Source organism: Orycteropus afer, unplaced genomic scaffold, assembly GCF_000298275.1.
Source record: "Orycteropus afer afer isolate SDZICR_OR568_19922 unplaced genomic scaffold, OryAfe1.0 scaffold00015, whole genome shotgun sequence".
Taxonomy (NCBI): Eukaryota; Metazoa; Chordata; class Mammalia; order Tubulidentata; family Orycteropodidae; genus Orycteropus; species Orycteropus afer.
The window spans coordinates 5,097,436-5,114,088 of record NW_006921602.1 but is presented as its reverse complement, the minus strand read 5'-3'; the positions used below and the strand labels follow the sequence as shown (position 1 = coordinate 5,114,088).

General features: G+C 36.9%; 1 protein-coding gene across 1 annotated transcript in view; it reads left to right on the top strand.

Moving 5' to 3' along the window:
* The window catches only part of KIF23 (kinesin family member 23), a 24,959-nt gene extending 13,925 nt beyond the window's left edge, over positions 1–11,034 (top strand). Inside the window, exons 15-23 of the mRNA XM_042783260.1 lie at positions 496–654; positions 2,133–2,290; positions 3,165–3,338; positions 3,637–3,816; positions 4,529–4,843; positions 8,391–8,621; positions 9,975–10,057; positions 10,224–10,305; positions 10,960–11,034. Coding sequence (XP_042639194.1) covers positions 496–654; positions 2,133–2,290; positions 3,165–3,338; positions 3,637–3,816; positions 4,529–4,843; positions 8,391–8,621; positions 9,975–10,057; positions 10,224–10,305; positions 10,960–11,034 — 1,457 coding nt within the window. The remainder of the gene's footprint in view (positions 1–495; positions 655–2,132; positions 2,291–3,164; positions 3,339–3,636; positions 3,817–4,528; positions 4,844–8,390; positions 8,622–9,974; positions 10,058–10,223; positions 10,306–10,959) is intronic.
* Positions 11,035–16,653: the final 5,619 nt, after the last annotated feature.

The following is a 16,653-nucleotide window of genomic DNA, read 5'->3' as shown; positions in this document are numbered from 1 at the left end:
TTTGGGTAAATGTTTACAGAGCAAATTTCTTTTCCATACAGCAGTTTATATACATTTTGTTTCATAATATTGATTATAATCCCCACAATGTAACAGCTTTCTTTCTACTTCTTTCCTATAGTTACCTCTTCCCTGTGTTCTTCTTTCCAATGCATTTTTGACCTCTGAGCTATCTCCCTGTGCAAATACTGCCCTTCTGTTTTCTCATGGTTGATCATTCTAAGAAGTGTATCTACCTGGTATAAATCTTTCCCACATCCTCTCAAAAGCCAAGTGCAAAAAATTTGAACCAAAGTATAAATAAGATTTTGTTTTTGGTTACATACTTTACTATGCCTCTCATTTTATGGTGGGTGGTATGATTAAGACAACTCTAGAAAGTATGTAGTTAACCAGATTGGAGCTTTAAGCAAAGTGTTAAACCTGCTTAAATAAGCTCTTTCTCCACTGCAAAACTTTTATAATTTTTTTTTTCTTTTTTATAATTTAATACAGAGCCATTGGTTACGGATGTGGTTTTACAGAGTTTTCCACCTTTACCGTCCTGTGAAATTTTGGATATTAATGATGAGCAGACACTTCCCAGGTTGATTGAAGCCTTAGAGAAACGACATCATCTACGACAAATAATGATTGATGAGTTTAACAAACAATGTAAGAGCAAAAATTGTTTGCAGTCATTTGAGCTTCAGAAATGGAAGAAATTTGCTATGAATCTTGGTTGTGTGGTAGGATGCATAGTTAAGAGGCTATACTTTATAGTGCTCAGGCATTGCTTAATTAGATAGACAAGGAATATTTTTTTCCCAGCTTTTATACTCCTACAACTTAAAAGAAAAAAAGGTGTGTGTATGTGTGTGTGTTTTCCTCCTTTTTTTTTACTGACAGTGATAGATTTGTTTTTCTTATCTGCAAAATAGTAATAATAGTAATTGGTCCTCCTTCAGGGGTTATTGTGAGGCTAAATGAGATATAAAAAAAAAACTCATTGCATCAAGTCAATTCAAACTCACAGAGACACCCCCACCTTGGGTTTCTGAGGTGGTAAATCTTCATGGAAGTAGATTGCCCAGTGTTCCTTCTGCAGAGTGGCTGGTGGGCTTGAACTGCCAACATTCTGGTTAGTAGTCAAATGCCTTAGGCACTATGCCACCAGAGCTCCTTTTAAATGAGATGTAATATATGAAAATCATATAGAACAGTTAGAACTGGTATATGGTAAGTGCTCAGTGAATTTTTATTATTTTCACTAATGCATTCTAATCTTCATAAGAAAGTTATGAGGTGGGTGATATTTAAATCCCCATTTTGAAATGAGGAAATTCACTCAGAAAAATTAAATAACTTGCCCAAAGTCATATAACTAGTAAGTGGTATACCACTTAACTGATCTTACTTTGAGTTGCTCTCTGGTCTGATCCTATATCTAGGGTTATTTTTACTTTTATATTTGTGGTTCTGAAGTAGATTATTTGCAACATTGTAAGTAAGTGGGTCATATGGGATGGGAAAGGGAGGCCATAGTGCAAAATGAAGGAATTAGCTTCCCACCCCCATCTACCCAAAAATAAGCAAAACTGAGCTTTGTGAGAATCAAACTCCTGATTTCCATTCAAATTTGTTTTCTGATGATAGATTTCAAATAGTTGCTGAAAAGCTGTATTTTATACACCAAATCTATAACCAAACCTATTGCCATTGAGTCAGTTCCAACTCATGGTGCCACCATAACGCCCCTGGGTGGTGCAAACAGTTTGCACTTGGCTGCTAATGGAAAGGTTGGTGGTTCAAATCCATCAGCAGCAGATTTCTTTATCTAACCGTGAGTTCACATAGCCATTTCTAACTGAAGTCCAACCCCTCAGGATTCATTCCATACCTTTTTTCCCAAAATTTGAACTCCCTTCCCTATGTGGTACAAACTGAAAACATTGGAGGTTTACATTCACCCAGAAGTTCCTTGAAAGAAAGGTCTAGCAATGAACTTCTTTTAAATTACAGTCATTGGAGCACAGTTCTACTCTGACACACATGGGGTCACCATGATAATTTACAAAATGTCTGCTAACAAAATTTTATTTTGTTAGTAGTTTTGGATTTGGAGTAAAATTTTGCCTGTGATTTTGTTTCAGCTATTTCTTTTAAAGCTTTGTTACAAGAATTTGACAATGCTATTTTAAATAAAGAAAACTACATTCAGGGAAAACTAAATGAAAAAGAAAAGGTGATCTCGGGACAGAAATTAGAATTAGAACGACTGGAAAAGAAGAACAAAACTTTAGAATATAAGGTTTGTTTTGGAATTATTATAATGGATATATGTGCTGGCTATTTAACACTAGTCTCTAATTTAGCTATAACTGCTGTTTGCTATAAGTTATCACTTGGCTATTTACTAATCTTCATCCCATCCCTAAGAAGAGGAAATGTGAGTGAAAAGCATAAGGGAAAAGAGGAATAATACATTTTAATTTTATGAGTAAGACTTTAGCAATTGAAAAGATTGTTCTGTGACCCAAACAAATAAGCTTTCTATAGGACTTTCTAGAGTTTACCATAAATTATAGCTTGCTTTTTGATATATTAGAAATATTTCTTCAATACACATGAAGTAAATGATTAAATGAGTAACATAGTGCTAGCATAGTGTCTTGGGTATGACAGATATTCAGTAAAGGTTAATTGGATCCATATTTGTGCTTACATATCAGATTGTAATAGAGCACACGTTCAGGATTAACTCCTTCCTATGGAATAGAAGGAAATACTGTTTTGTTGGGGACTGGTGCTGTACAGCATAATATATGCTCATTCTTTGTTTTACAGACGTCATTTTAGGGGATGGGATGGGGTACACATCTCATACTAGAGAGAAGCTAATCACAATACAGTTTTCACTATTCTGAAAATAATATAGAAAATTCAAAGTTTAGACCTTAAGTTAGAGGAAAATCAAGTATAACTTTGTCTTCCAGTGAGGAATTTGTTTAACAGGTTATTTCTGGGAGTGAAGGTAGAAATTCAGATGAAGTATTAGAAGAGAAAAAGTACTTCTATGCTTTTTCTTCCCTTAACTATACCTGTATAAGCAAATTAAGAAAAATTTTATAACTTCCGAAGATGTGCATGTATCAAATGTTGAACATAATGGTCTACCTTCTCAGATTGAAATTTTAGAGAAAACAACTACTATTTATGAAGAAGATAAGCGCAATCTACAACAGGAACTTGAAACCCAGAACCAGAAACTTCAGCGACAGTTTTCTGATAAACGCAGATTAGAGGCCAGGTTGCAAGGCATGGTGACAGAAACAACAATGAAGTGGGAAAAAGAATGTGTGAGTGTCATTCCTCTATGCTTATCTCAGAGTTGGATGATTTCTTTGAAATTGTAGTTTGCATTTTTTTGAATTATTGTACTTGGGGTAGGGCATTGACAGTACTGGCAGTAGTAGCCACTGTTTAGTTCATTTCACTGTCCTCAAAATTCATAACAGGTTAATTAGCATTATGAAGTACAATGACTCTAAGGGGAATTGGAGAACTGTCAGTTTGAGGGGATAAAGTGATTGGGCAATCAGAGCACACATTTGGTATAGCTGAATTAGTGCATAAATGGCCATTGATAATCTGTAGGAGCGTCGAGTCGCAGCCAAACAGCTGGAGATGCAGAATAAACTCTGGGTCAAAGATGAGAAACTGAAACAACTGAAGGCTATTGTCACTGAACCCAAAACAGAAAAGCCAGAGAGACCCTCTCGGGAGCGGGATCGAGAAAAAGTTCCTCAAATATCTGTTTCTCCATCACCAGTACCTGTAAGTTATTTGTCCCTTTTTAGTATCACAGTACTAGAGAAAAAAAAAATTTTTTTTTAATTGTGATTTCGGTGAAAATTTACAGAGCAAATTCACTTTCCATACAGCAGTTCACATATACTGTGTCTCATGACATTGACCACAATTTACCACAATGCAACATCTCCCCTCATACTTCCTCCCGATAGTTACCTCTTCCCTGTGCCCATCCCTTCATGCACTCCTGCCGCCTGAGCCGTCTCCATGTGCATAAACAGCCCTTCTTTTTGCCATGATTGTTCTCTCCAAGGAGTGTTATCTACCTCAGGTGAATCTTCACCTCATATGCCTGTCTTTTGTTTGACTGGAAGGCACAGGAGTGGGTTTAATTCCAGACCTGAAGGGCACCTAGGGGCCATAGTCACAGTGGTTCCGCCAAGCTCTATCGGATCAACAAACCTGGTCCCCCTTTTTTGAGAAAATTTGTTTTGATTAAGTGACTTTCTGTAAGGATAAAGTTTTTATTTTATACTCATTATTTTCTTTCTTAATCTTTTATTTTAAAATATTTTGAAATTTAGTACAATAAATAACATTTAGTACTAATTTAGCACATAAATTTATTAAGTATAAATTCTAATAGTAAATCTTCATGTTCTAAAATTATAGAAAAGTAATAAATTGTTTCACAGTTTTTCAGCCTTGTTCATTAATTTCTTTTCACTTTTTTTAGCTTTCTAGTAACTATATTGCTCAGATTTCCAACGACCAGCAGCAACTCATGAGCCAGCCACAGCTACATAGGCGCTCTAACTCTTGCAGCAGCATTTCTGTAGCTTCCTGTATTTCGGAATGGGAGCAGAAAATTCCTCCGTACAACACACCTCTCAATGTCACATCTATTGCAAGGCGTAGGCAGCAGGAGCCAGGACAAAGTAAAACTTGTATCATGTCAGACAGAAGGCGAGGGATGTACTGGACTGAAGGCAGGGAGGTGGTTCCTACATTCAGAGATGAAATAGAAATACAAGAGGATCCTTGCTGCAGGGTTAGTGCCAGCATTATTTTAAAGCATAGAAGCAATAGATTTTATCTGTGTTTTTTTATAACTTGGTTCAGAAAGTTCAATGGAAAGATGGTGGGCTCCAATATAAAAAAGGTTGAATCTTTATGTTAGTTAATTTCTAAGACTTAAGTCACCCTGAAATTGAGGCCTGGCTCTTCATCTGAAAAAGCATAAACATGTTTGGCAACAGAAATAATCTCTTGCATTTAATGAATTTAGCTCAGTCTGGCACATCCTAAAGTAATCTGGTTTTCAGTTACATAAGCTATTGAGTAGTCCACAAAATCAGAGTTGCATGTTTTTTCTTTTGGTTCCCTTTCTCCAAATTAGGAGCCCTGGGGCAGTGGCTAAAGCGCTAAGCTGCTAAGTGAAAGGTTGGTGGGTCAAACTAACCAGTTGCTCCTTGGAAGAATGATGAGGCAGTCTGCTTACATAAAGGTGACAGCCTTGGAAACCCTATGGGGCAGTTCTACTCTCCTATGTAGACACTATGAGACAGAATCAACTTGGCAACAATGGGTCTAGTTTTCTCCAAATTAAGTATTGTTAGGTTTCTGAACTTTTGTTTTTTAAACTATTTTCTCTAGTCTTTTATCTTGACAAATTTCAAACCCAAAGGTGAAAGAATAGTACAGTAATATTTCCCCTTACCAGATATACCAGTCTATAATCAATATATAGACATTATTTCCTTGGCCCTTTTGAACGTAAATCATAGACTTTGTGGCACTTTATCCCTAAATTCTTTACCACTCATGTCTTAAGAATATTTCCTTCATAACCACTATCCTTATCACATTAAAAAAGTTAACATTAGTAAGGCACCTTCTAATATACTCAAAGAAACCAAAACCCACTGCCATCAAGTTGATTAAGACTCATAGCGATCCTATAGGGTAGAGCAGAACTGCCCCATAGATTCTGAGACTGTAAATCTTTATGGAAGCAGACTGTCACATCTCTTCAGTTGAGTGGCTGGTAGGTTCAAACTGCTGACTGTTTGGTTGGCGTTGAGTGCTTTCACTGCTGCACCACCACAGCTCCTTCTAAAGTATAGTCCATATTTACATTTTCCCAGTTGTCCTAAAAATTTCCTTTTTTACTCCATGATCCAATGAAGGTAAATGCATTGCTTATTTCTTAAATCTCTTTGGTATAAAATTATCCCTCCCCCCTTTTTTTTAAATTTTCATGCCATTGAGTGTTTTGCATCTAAGCCAATTTTGTAACTATTGAATGTCTGAATTGCAAAACTTGCTTTTAATCTCAATTTTAATTGCTTTTTAAGGGCTCTGCCTCATTCAAGGGTGTTTAAACAAATTCACTTATATTTTCATTCTCAAAGATTAAAGTTTTCCTTTGACTCTGAATACATGGACCAAGTTAATACTGTACATTTCTATTCAGTAAAATCTTAACATGCTCATTTAGAAATTTTTTCTAAACAAATTAATCCTACAGTAAATATTTGTTGTAGATTTTCTTATATAATTGAAGACTGTATATGTGGCCCACATTCCTGATTATTAGATGATGATGAATCGTAAAGTATTTAACAAGGGAACAGATTATTCTGAAGTCTCTTAGTATGTGATTTTCTATGTGGATTTTGTCTCATACATTTTTTTAGGGAATAAATTATGGTGAATGGTCTTTCTGACCAATTCTAGTAAACTCCTTTTTTTCACAAAAGTTTACAGATTGGAAACTATTCCAGTCCTGCTTGTGTCTGGTCAACACTGATGTAATGTAACATCTAATTTGGCTACGAGAAACCTAAGAGGATTTATTGGAGATCTTTTACTTTTCACTTGAAATCAAAATCTCTTTAGAAGTGCAGCAGAAAAGTTAATATAAGGCTAGTATATCAGCTTATGGATTTTTTTGGTCAAAAATTATATTGGGTAGACTGAATTTATATGCTTCAGTGAGGAAGAAATTTGAATTATTTATTTCATAAATACTAGTAGATATAAGGACTGTCATCTTCCTGAAAGGTCCCTAGGTGGTGCTTTGTAAGCTTGTCTCAAAAGATTTTGCTTATTATATTCATGAAAATAGTCACCTTTTCTAAGTGTTAGATCCAGGGTTTCTACCACTTCATTCTGGTTCCACCTTCGGCTAAGACTTTGCATTTCTACCCCAGACAGGGGCTGGTTACCCAAAAGCAAAGTAAGCACAGCTTTACTTGTACTTCCTTACTAATCTGTACCAAACTTTTTTTTTTTTTTCAATATCAAAAAATGTGAAATTATTCACTAGGTTAGTAAGAAAGCACAAGTAAGCCAGTGCTTACCTCGTTAATTGGGTAATCTGACACTGACCTCCAATGAACTAAACCAGAAATCTACCTTTTAACAACATCCCCAGGTGATTCTAATGTCATAAGAGTTAATCTTTCTTTCTTGTTCAGCTTTAATGAAACCATTTTGAATGGAAGTTTCTTGCTTTGAGGATCAAACAGCTTTAGTGGCAAATTAGATTGACCATGTTTTACAGAATAATGATATGAACTGTCAACCGTGCTTCATTGTACCTTGTGATTACATAGGGGAAATGCTTTAGTTCTCCAGGTACAGATTGTGAAATTGAATCTTAATACTTGATCAGCTTTGAAGGATTGGGCCTGTGACAGACTTTTTAATTTATTTTCGGTTTTCTAAACAGAAGATGTTCACAGTGTTCTTAATTGCTTCGAATTATTAACTCTGTATTTTTCTTAGGCTGATTGTGCTACATTTGACTGGAAGGAGCTAGGTTTTTATTACAAAATAAAGAGTGATAGACTATATTCTTTATTGGAATCTTGGAACCTTTATGAAATATTTAAGGAAAAAAATTAGTTGGTATATTTTAGCATTATTGTATCTTGAATTTTCATGAAGTTCTATTTGAAATGTTCAGATCTTAACTGAGTATTCAGAAATATTTTGTTTGTCCTATGTATAGGATTCTTAGTCTACCTATGCTCTTTAGTATTTTGTAGTATTTAGTTTCATCAACTTTTATTATTTTTGTCTTTTTGTATAAGGAGAGTCATTGTCTCTTTAGCTTAGAGGCCTAGGATGAGTTTAGGGCTTTTTGATCTTATTGAGGCTTTTAAAAGAGTTGTGGACCTAGTAGATTACCTCATAATTATGAGCACAAATATTGTTTTTTTTGATTTAGAAAGCAAAATGAATTATTTATCCTGAATACTAAGTAGAAAAGACTAGCAACATTATTCCTTCCATTCTTTGTTTGTTGAAAGGGAAGCTCCTGGGTAGTATGTATGTGTGTGTGTGTGTGTGTGTGTTTATATAATATGAGCTGGTATTAAAAGATGTTGATTTTGTGCTTAAGTACAAAGAGAACATTTAAATTACTTGAATAGCATATTTAGCTTTTGAAAAGGTTTGTGTATTTGTTTTGACATTGTCCTCAATTAATACAGCCAAACCTGCTGCACTTCTAATAATTCACTTAAATTAATTAATTAAATTAATTCTGGGTTGTGATTGTTTCTTGATTCCTCTTTCAATCTGATCAGAATGCACCACCAATTCGTCACCGACACAGACGATCACGCTCTGCAGGGGACAGATGGGTAGATCATAAGCCTGCCTCTAACGTGCAAACTGAAACAGTCATGCAGCCACATGTCCCTCATGCCATCACAGTATCTGTTGCAAATGAAAAGGCACTAGCTAAGTGTGAGAAGTACATGCTGACCCACCAGGAACTAGCCTCCAATGGGGAGATTGAAACTAAACTAATTAAGGTAAAAACAAATTTACACAGGAGGAAAAAATATATAAAAAAAGTCAACCAAGAAAAAAATTTTGCCCTACGATTCCTTTGATGACACATAAGCAGTGTCAACTGGACCATAAATGGGTATTCAGTGTAATATATTGGTTGTTGGTGGTAAACTAAAATAATGACTTAAGTTGTGAATCTGCTAAACTGGGATTAAATCTGTTTTCCTTTTTTTTTTTTATTAGGATTTGGGTGAAGATTTACAGAGTAAATTCACTTTTCATACAGCAGTTCACATATACTTTGTCTCATGTCATTGACCAAAATTTACAATGCAGCAGCTCCCCTCCCACTTCCTCCCCATAGTTACCTCCTCCCAGTGTCCATCCCTTCATACTCTTCTGCACCCTGAGCTGTCTCCCTGTGCATAAGCAGTCCTTCCTTCTCCCATGATTGTTCTCTCCAGGGCGTGTGTCTACGTGAGGTAAATGTTTAACTCACATGCCTGTACTTTGTTTGGCTGGAAACCACAGTTGTGGGTTCAATTCCAGACCTGAAGGGCAACTAGGGGCCATAGTCTCAGTGGTTACACCAGGCTCCATTGGACCAGCAAACCTGGTCCCCACCTTCTTTTTTTTTTTTTTTTTTGCCTCCAAACGTAAATCTGTTTTCCTTTGTATGAGGTTTAGATTCTCAGGTTTGTTAGAGGAACTCCAGATGGATCTGTAATGCATTCGTTCTTACTGTATTTTTAATTTTAATACCTTCTGGAAAAGTAAATTGAAACAGAGAACTCCTAACTTTCTTATCAGTTCAAAATAAAAAGCCCACATTAGTATCTGACCTATCAAAATGACTCAGTACTGAGCCACCCTAAACCCTATCCCCGAAGGAGACTTGTCTGTGTGCAGAACTTTTTTTTCATCAAGTCAGTGAATAATCAGAGAAATAAAACACAAGAATGGGAGGGTACTTTTAATTTTGAATTCAATTTAGAGGATAATATGGGGGTGCTAAGCCCAGAGAAGAAAGTACAATGCCTTAGAACTTTTAGAAATTTCTGGCATACTTCTTGATGCATGGTGTAATTTAGTTTTAAATTATAGGCTGAGGAAAAAAGAATTTATTTTTTCCTGCAAGTATGAATGCTACCGATTCTATTGTATTGACATCTTTTGTGTAGTAAGAGATATAGAGTCAAATTTCTGAAATATTTTAATATTTAATAGTGCCTCAGTCCCAGGTCCCATCTGGTTTTGTGAGTGGGAGTTTCCATGAAACAGTAGAATCTTGAGATCAGTTTGAAAGATGATCTATGTGTATTTATTATTTGGATGTATCAAAGTCTAACAGTGACCTTTTCTCTTGACTTTAGGGAGATGTTTATAAAACAAGGGGTGGTGGACAGTCTGTTCAGTTTACTGATATTGAGACTTTAAAACAAGAATCTCCAACTGGGTGAGTAGTATCTCTTTAGAGGGCTGTTGTTTTCTTAGCTTCTCTGAGGCACAGAATAGCCTATAAAATTTATCATTCATTCTCTGAAGGAGTGTAGAGAATATTTCCCTCTTTCTAATATTTTTCCTGTTATTAGATGCAAAAATAATTGTTTCCCCTTTTTCAGTAGTCGAAAACGGAGATCCTCCACAGCAGCACCTGCCCAACCAGATGGTACAGAGGGTGAATGGACCGATGTAGAAACAAGGGTAGGGGTAAAAAATTAAATATTTTCTTAATAAAAAGTGGGGGTGTCATGCTTTAAATTCCATAGCTTTAGCTTATGATGCTATTTGAAGAAGCTGAAGTATAAGCTCTTGATGCCAGTGTAGGTTATAGGCATGTTAGTTAGCAAACTGGCAAAGCCACCTTACATTTGTTTCAGTCTGGCCATATGGAGCTCTTCTAGTCAAAGGCCGTGGGTTTTTTTTTTGTTGTTGTTTTTTGTTTTTTGCAGAGGGGCAGAGTCATAGAATTAAGTCAGAAAGTATCACCCTAGAATAACAAGAATTCACATCAGATTGCTGGGAATCTTTCTTAGAAGCAGCTTGCTGGGAATTCCCTTGGTGACTGTCATTCCTAATGAGAGCCTCATGTGCAAAGAGCATGGGAAGGTGGGGGCTGTGGGAACCAGGAAAGTTGCTGGTCTGGCGAGTAACTTTTTTAACTCCTCTTCCTCGTTTCTGAAACGAGGGACGTTACTGGGATGTGGTCATTGTCAGAAATAAACTGCAAGTATCTGACTGGTATTTTAACATAGCCCTCTTTGCTGAAAGCAGTGTTAGATTTCATGTTGGTCGAGTCTGTTCTTTAAATAGAGCTGAGAGGAGCTGATCTCTTCCTCTTTGCATTTCTCCTCTCAGTGTTCCGTGGCTGTGGAGATGAGAGCAGGATCTCAACTGGGACCTGGATATCAGCATCATGCACAGCCCAAGTGAGCAGTTGGCTCTTCTGTGTTTGTTTTCCCTCCTCTAGTGTTTCCACCACTCCCTTCTCCCTCTCAACTGCTTGATTTTAAGAGGAAATAAAGAGATTTTTGTTAACCCCTTGGAATACCTAGGAAGACTGTAGTAGGCAACAGCAGTGCCAAGAGCCTCAGCAGGCTGATTAGGACCAATTTAGAGCAACAAGAAGAGGAGGTGATGGAAGATTGATCATATTCAGCCAACTCATAAAGCTTAGAGAAAGTGAACTGAGATCGCCTGTAAAGAGGGAAGAGTAAAAAGGCGTTAGTGTGAAATGTGTAACTCATTCTTTCCCAACTTGCCACTTGGTCTTGTTATAACAATAAATGTTTAATAAAGTAAAGAAAACCAAATGGCAGACTCTATAGTAGAGAAAAAGAGTCGCACTTCTTACCCCTTGTATTAAACACACTTAGGAATCTGGCTTATTTTTTCATATTTTAGTAAAACCCCTTCTTTTAAAATATTTTACATAAGCCCATTCCTTATGTGTCCACTTTTAACACATATATTCCTGAGGCAATTTGGAAAAACGTTAAAAACAGTATAGATAAAGGTAAGTCCTGTTTTCTAAATTTGATGCTAGATAAATATATATTACAAGTTGTTTGCTCTCTCAGGAGGATCTGAAATTCTCTATCATAAAATAGGAATTCTCAAAGCTCTCCTAAAGATTCAGTTTTATGAATGTGTCACTAATTGCAACATTCATCACTAAATGCTGGTTTTTATGTTTTAGGCGCAAGAAACCATAAGCAGACACAGTCCCAGAAACAGGAGAACATTTTCACTTGTGTGGTTATTTCTTCAAAGCCATGCCAGAAGCACTCTTCTGAATCATCTTGTCAAACTCCAGCTTTGTTGAACATCAGTCCTGGGATATAGCATACACTGGCCTAGATCAAAGCTTCCCCTATGGTTCCAAAGACATCGAGTACTCAACAACCGTTTTATATTATACACCTTGACATATTTAATATTAATAGCAGAAAAAGACCCCTTTTCTCATTGCTGTATGAACTTTTTTATAATTCTTTTTTTTTCCCTGTATATTTCTTGTATGCATATGAACTAATTCATGCAAGTGTTTGTCTTGGATAACTAAGTAAGAACATATCTAGATCATGCTTTATTTTTATTGTGACTTTTCCAGCTTTGGTCTGAGTATTTCTTTAAGGTTTTATGAACAAAACAAATGCTGCTATTGATTAGCTGTTAAGAATGCACTTTAGACATATTTAACAATTCAAACTTTCAAAATAAAGATGTCAGTGACTGACCAATCATAAGACCATTTTAGGAAGTTACTTTGAATTTATTATGTATATATTATCACTTACTGACATTTAGATACGTCAAGAGTTAAAATAAAAATCACTATGAAATACAAGGTTATGTGGTAGTCATTCAGCATGTACTCCCAGCACCCAGTATAGTCCTTGCATTTATCTGGCATTCGCTATCTCTGGGATGATAAAAAAAGCACTAGAAAGTATAAAGTAATGTGCCGTTAACTGGACGATATCTTTTTCTGTTTGACAGCAATGATATATACTAGATATGCCCTTCTAGGCATTTAAACAATGTGGTTTGAAGACAACACAAATTAGAAAATGCACTAATTGAAAAGCATGGTGAAATATTCTTGCATGGATCACATTTCTTTTTTCTGATTAAATCTGGGTAACTGGAGGCTGAGCTTTTTATAATTTTTTTTACTAAAATGGTAGGTTTTCTCAATCAGTTTTTCATTAATGGTAAAGGTGTGACAGTAGTGTTGGCGAAAAGCAGATTTAGAGAGTAAGGAAAAAGGCAAAATCGATTTATTTTTCACTAATAACATTAAGCAATGTCATTTATAGGTGTATTTTAGAATGCTTCAGACTACCACTATAAAGGTTAAAACCTGTCTCACTAGATGCAACAGGATTTAATCTCCAATTTGGGATTATTTCATAATTTTTGAAATGGCATATTGCTTTTAGTGTTTTATAATTATATTTAATGGGCAGAAAATTTTTACTGCGACAGAGCAATCTGTTATTAGTTGCCATCATCTCTGACTCACAGTGACCCTATTCATGGCAGAATTTAACACTGCCTAGTCCTGTGTCAGCCTCATGACCTTTGCTATACCTGAGCCCATGTTGCAGCCACTGTATCTGTCCATCTCATTAAGGGCCTTCCCCTTCTTCGCTGACCTCCACTTTACCAAGCATGGGTACTCCAGGGAGTGGTTCCTTCTGACCACATGACCAAAGTAGGTGAGATGAAGTCTGGCATTCTTGCTTCCAAGGAGCATTCTGGCTGCACTTCCTCCAGGACAGATTTGTTAGTGCTTTTAGCAGACCATGGTATTCTTAGCATTCTTCTCCAACACCACAACTCAAAAGCATCAAGCTCTTCTTTGGTCTTCCTTATTCATTGTCCAGCTCTCACATGCATAAGAGGTGACTGAAAATACCATGGCTTGGGTCAGGCGCACCTTAGTCTTCAAGGAGATGACATTGCTTCTCATCACTTGAAAGGTCCTTTGCAGCAGATTTGCCCAATGTAATATGCCACCTGATGTCTTGACTGCTGCTTCCATTGGTGTTGACTGTAGAACCAAGTAATATGAAATCCTTGACAATTTAAATCTTTTCTCCATCCACCATGAAGCTGTTTATTGGACCACTTGTGAAGATTTTTCTTTTCTTTATATTGAGGAGTAATCCTTACTGCAGACTGTAGTCTTTAATCTTCATCAGTAAGTGCTTCAAGTCATCCTCATTTTTGGCAAGCAAAATTGTGTCATCTGGGTATTGCAGGTTGTTAATGAGTCTTCCTCCAATCCTGATGCCACATTCTTCATATAACCCAGCTTCTCAGATTATTTGCTCAGCATACAAGTTGGATAAGTATGGTGAAAGAATACAACCTTGATGCACTCCTTTCTTGATTTTGAACCACGCAGTATCCCCTTGTTCTGTTCGAATGACAGCCTCCTGATCTATGTACAGGTTCCTCATGAGTACAATTAAGTGTTCAGGAATTCCCATTCTTCTCCATGTTATCTATAATTTGTTATGATCCACAAAATCAAATGCTTTGACATAATCAATAAAACATAAGTAAACATCTTTCAGGTATTTGCTTTCAGCTAAGATCCATCTGACATCAGCAATGATATCCCTCATTCCACGTCCTCTTCTGAATCCAGCTTGCATTTCTGGAAGGTTTCTGTCAATATACTGCTGCAACCGTTTTTTAATTATCTTCAGTAAGATCTTACTTGCATGTGATATTAATGATATTGTTTGTTAATTTCCACATTCTGTGGGATCACTTTTCTTTGGAATGGATACAAATATGGATCTCTTCCAGTCAGTTGGCCGGATAGCTTTCTTCAAAAAATCTCTTTGCGTAGCTGATTGAGTGCCTCCAGCAGGGCATCCATTTGTTGAAACATCTCAACGGGTATTCCATCAATTCCTGGAGCCTTGTTCCTTGCCAATTCCTCAGAGTGTAGCTTCAACTTCTTCCTTCATTACCGTTGGTTCTTGATCATTTGCCACCTCCTGAAATGGATGGACATCGACCAATTCTTTTTGGTATATTGACTCTGTGTATTCCTTCCATCTTCTTTTGATGCTTCCTTCATCATTCAATATTTTGCCCATAGAATCTTTTAATAGTGCAACTTGAGGCTTTTTTTCCTCAGTTCTTTCAGCTTGAGAAATGTCAGGCACGTTCTTCCCTTTTGGTTCTCTAACTCCAGGTCTTTGCACCTTTCATTATGGTAATTGGCTTTGTCTGCTCAAGCTGCTCTTTCAAATCTTTTGTTCAGCTATTTTATCTTGTCATTTCTTCCTCTAGAGGAATCTAGAGGGATGAGGTATGTCTTAAAACCATATATATATATATAGTTGTTGTTGTTATGTGCTAAAATCTTGGGCTACAAAAACTAAAGGGAAACACACAGGCAATTGATGTTTTTCTTAAATAGCTCTAAAAAATATCTGTGGTTAATCAAGTTTTCACTCTGTGTCTCGTACTCTGTACCAAAATCTATAATTTAAAGGTGAAGAAACTGAGATTGAGAGTGAGGATTTGCTCAAGGACCCCAAAATTGTAAATGGGGGAACTGATATTTAAGCCCAAGTGATTGTGTCTCATCTATAGTCTAAAATGTTCTTAGCCCTAATTGGTTAATTTTATAGTTGGTAATTTCTAATGTTATACAAGACAGGATTGTCTGTTCAGATCATTATACCTTACATTATTTAGTATTTTGGATTCCAGACTTTTCGATAATTATTTGATCTGTACCACCCAGAGACAAAATCACATTATTTGCACTGTACAGAAGTAAAGTGAAGCCAAATGCTCTGTCCTAGGTCATGTAGCTAAGAGATGGAGCCTAACTGTACTCCTTGTGCAACTTGCTTTTTTCACTTGTTTTTGAGATATATTCACATTGACACATCTCATGTTCACTGCTTTATACTATTCCCATGCTTTTACTGATAACCCTACTGAGAGGCAGTGTTTGTAATTTTCCTTATGCACACAGCGCTTAGGGAACAGCCTTGTACTAGGGACCTCATGCCCATATTCCAGAGTTTCTCCGGTAAAAATCAGGACTGGAGTCCCTGGGTTTAAGCTATGGACATCTTCAACTTTAATCATGTTTTGCCAATTAGCTCTTCAAAGTGATTGTGCCAACATACAACGTATTCCACTCGCAATATAGGTTATATATATTTTAAAGGTTACATATTTTAAATTTTGGAGTATTAAGAGGTATCTACCTTTGCTGGCTATGACTGACCCACGTGGGACCGTCCCTAAAGTAGAGGATTCCGATAAAGTTTGGCCAGGATGACGATAACATAATGGCACTGACTGAAAAACGCAGTTTCCCCGAAGTAAAATCTGCCATTCTTAAAATGCAGCGAGTATCTACCTCTTCTGTTGTGAAGATTAAAGAAATCTTTGCAGAGTGTGGCTCATTACACAGTAGGTTCTCAAATGGTACAGCTATCTTGACTGAAAGTTTCTTTACTTATAACTAAGTTACTGAGCAAGCACTGGAGCTTCCAAGATGTAACATAGCTTCTGCGCTCCCAAAGGTCACCGCCTGCTGGAAGAGACTGGCTGGCGACGTAACTAACTCTCTAAATAGTATTACAAGGGTTACAGTACAGTTCTTGCAAAGTCGGACCAACGGGGGTGAAGTCCATTTACTTAGAAAACTGTTCCCTACAAAATATTAATGTTCTAGAGCTCCGACTTTACCCAAAACAAGTGTATCTGTTCCTACCTAACAACTTCATCAATACTTGAGAAGAGTCACGATTTGCGCGCAGGCGCGCCTCAGATATGTCCTCGCTGGAGACCGTCTCTCCGCCTCTTCCGCCAGAAGCGGGCGCCGATTGGTCCGCATGGTGGGTATAAGATGCTGCGCGCAAGCGCATAAAGCCTTTTCCTCAGCTGCCGCTAAGGTGCTCGGTTCTTCCGTGGGAGCTAAGGCCGCGTTGGAGTGAGGCCCTCACTTCATCCGGCGACTAGCACCGCGCCCGGCAGCCGCCAGCCCAGCACTAGTATACC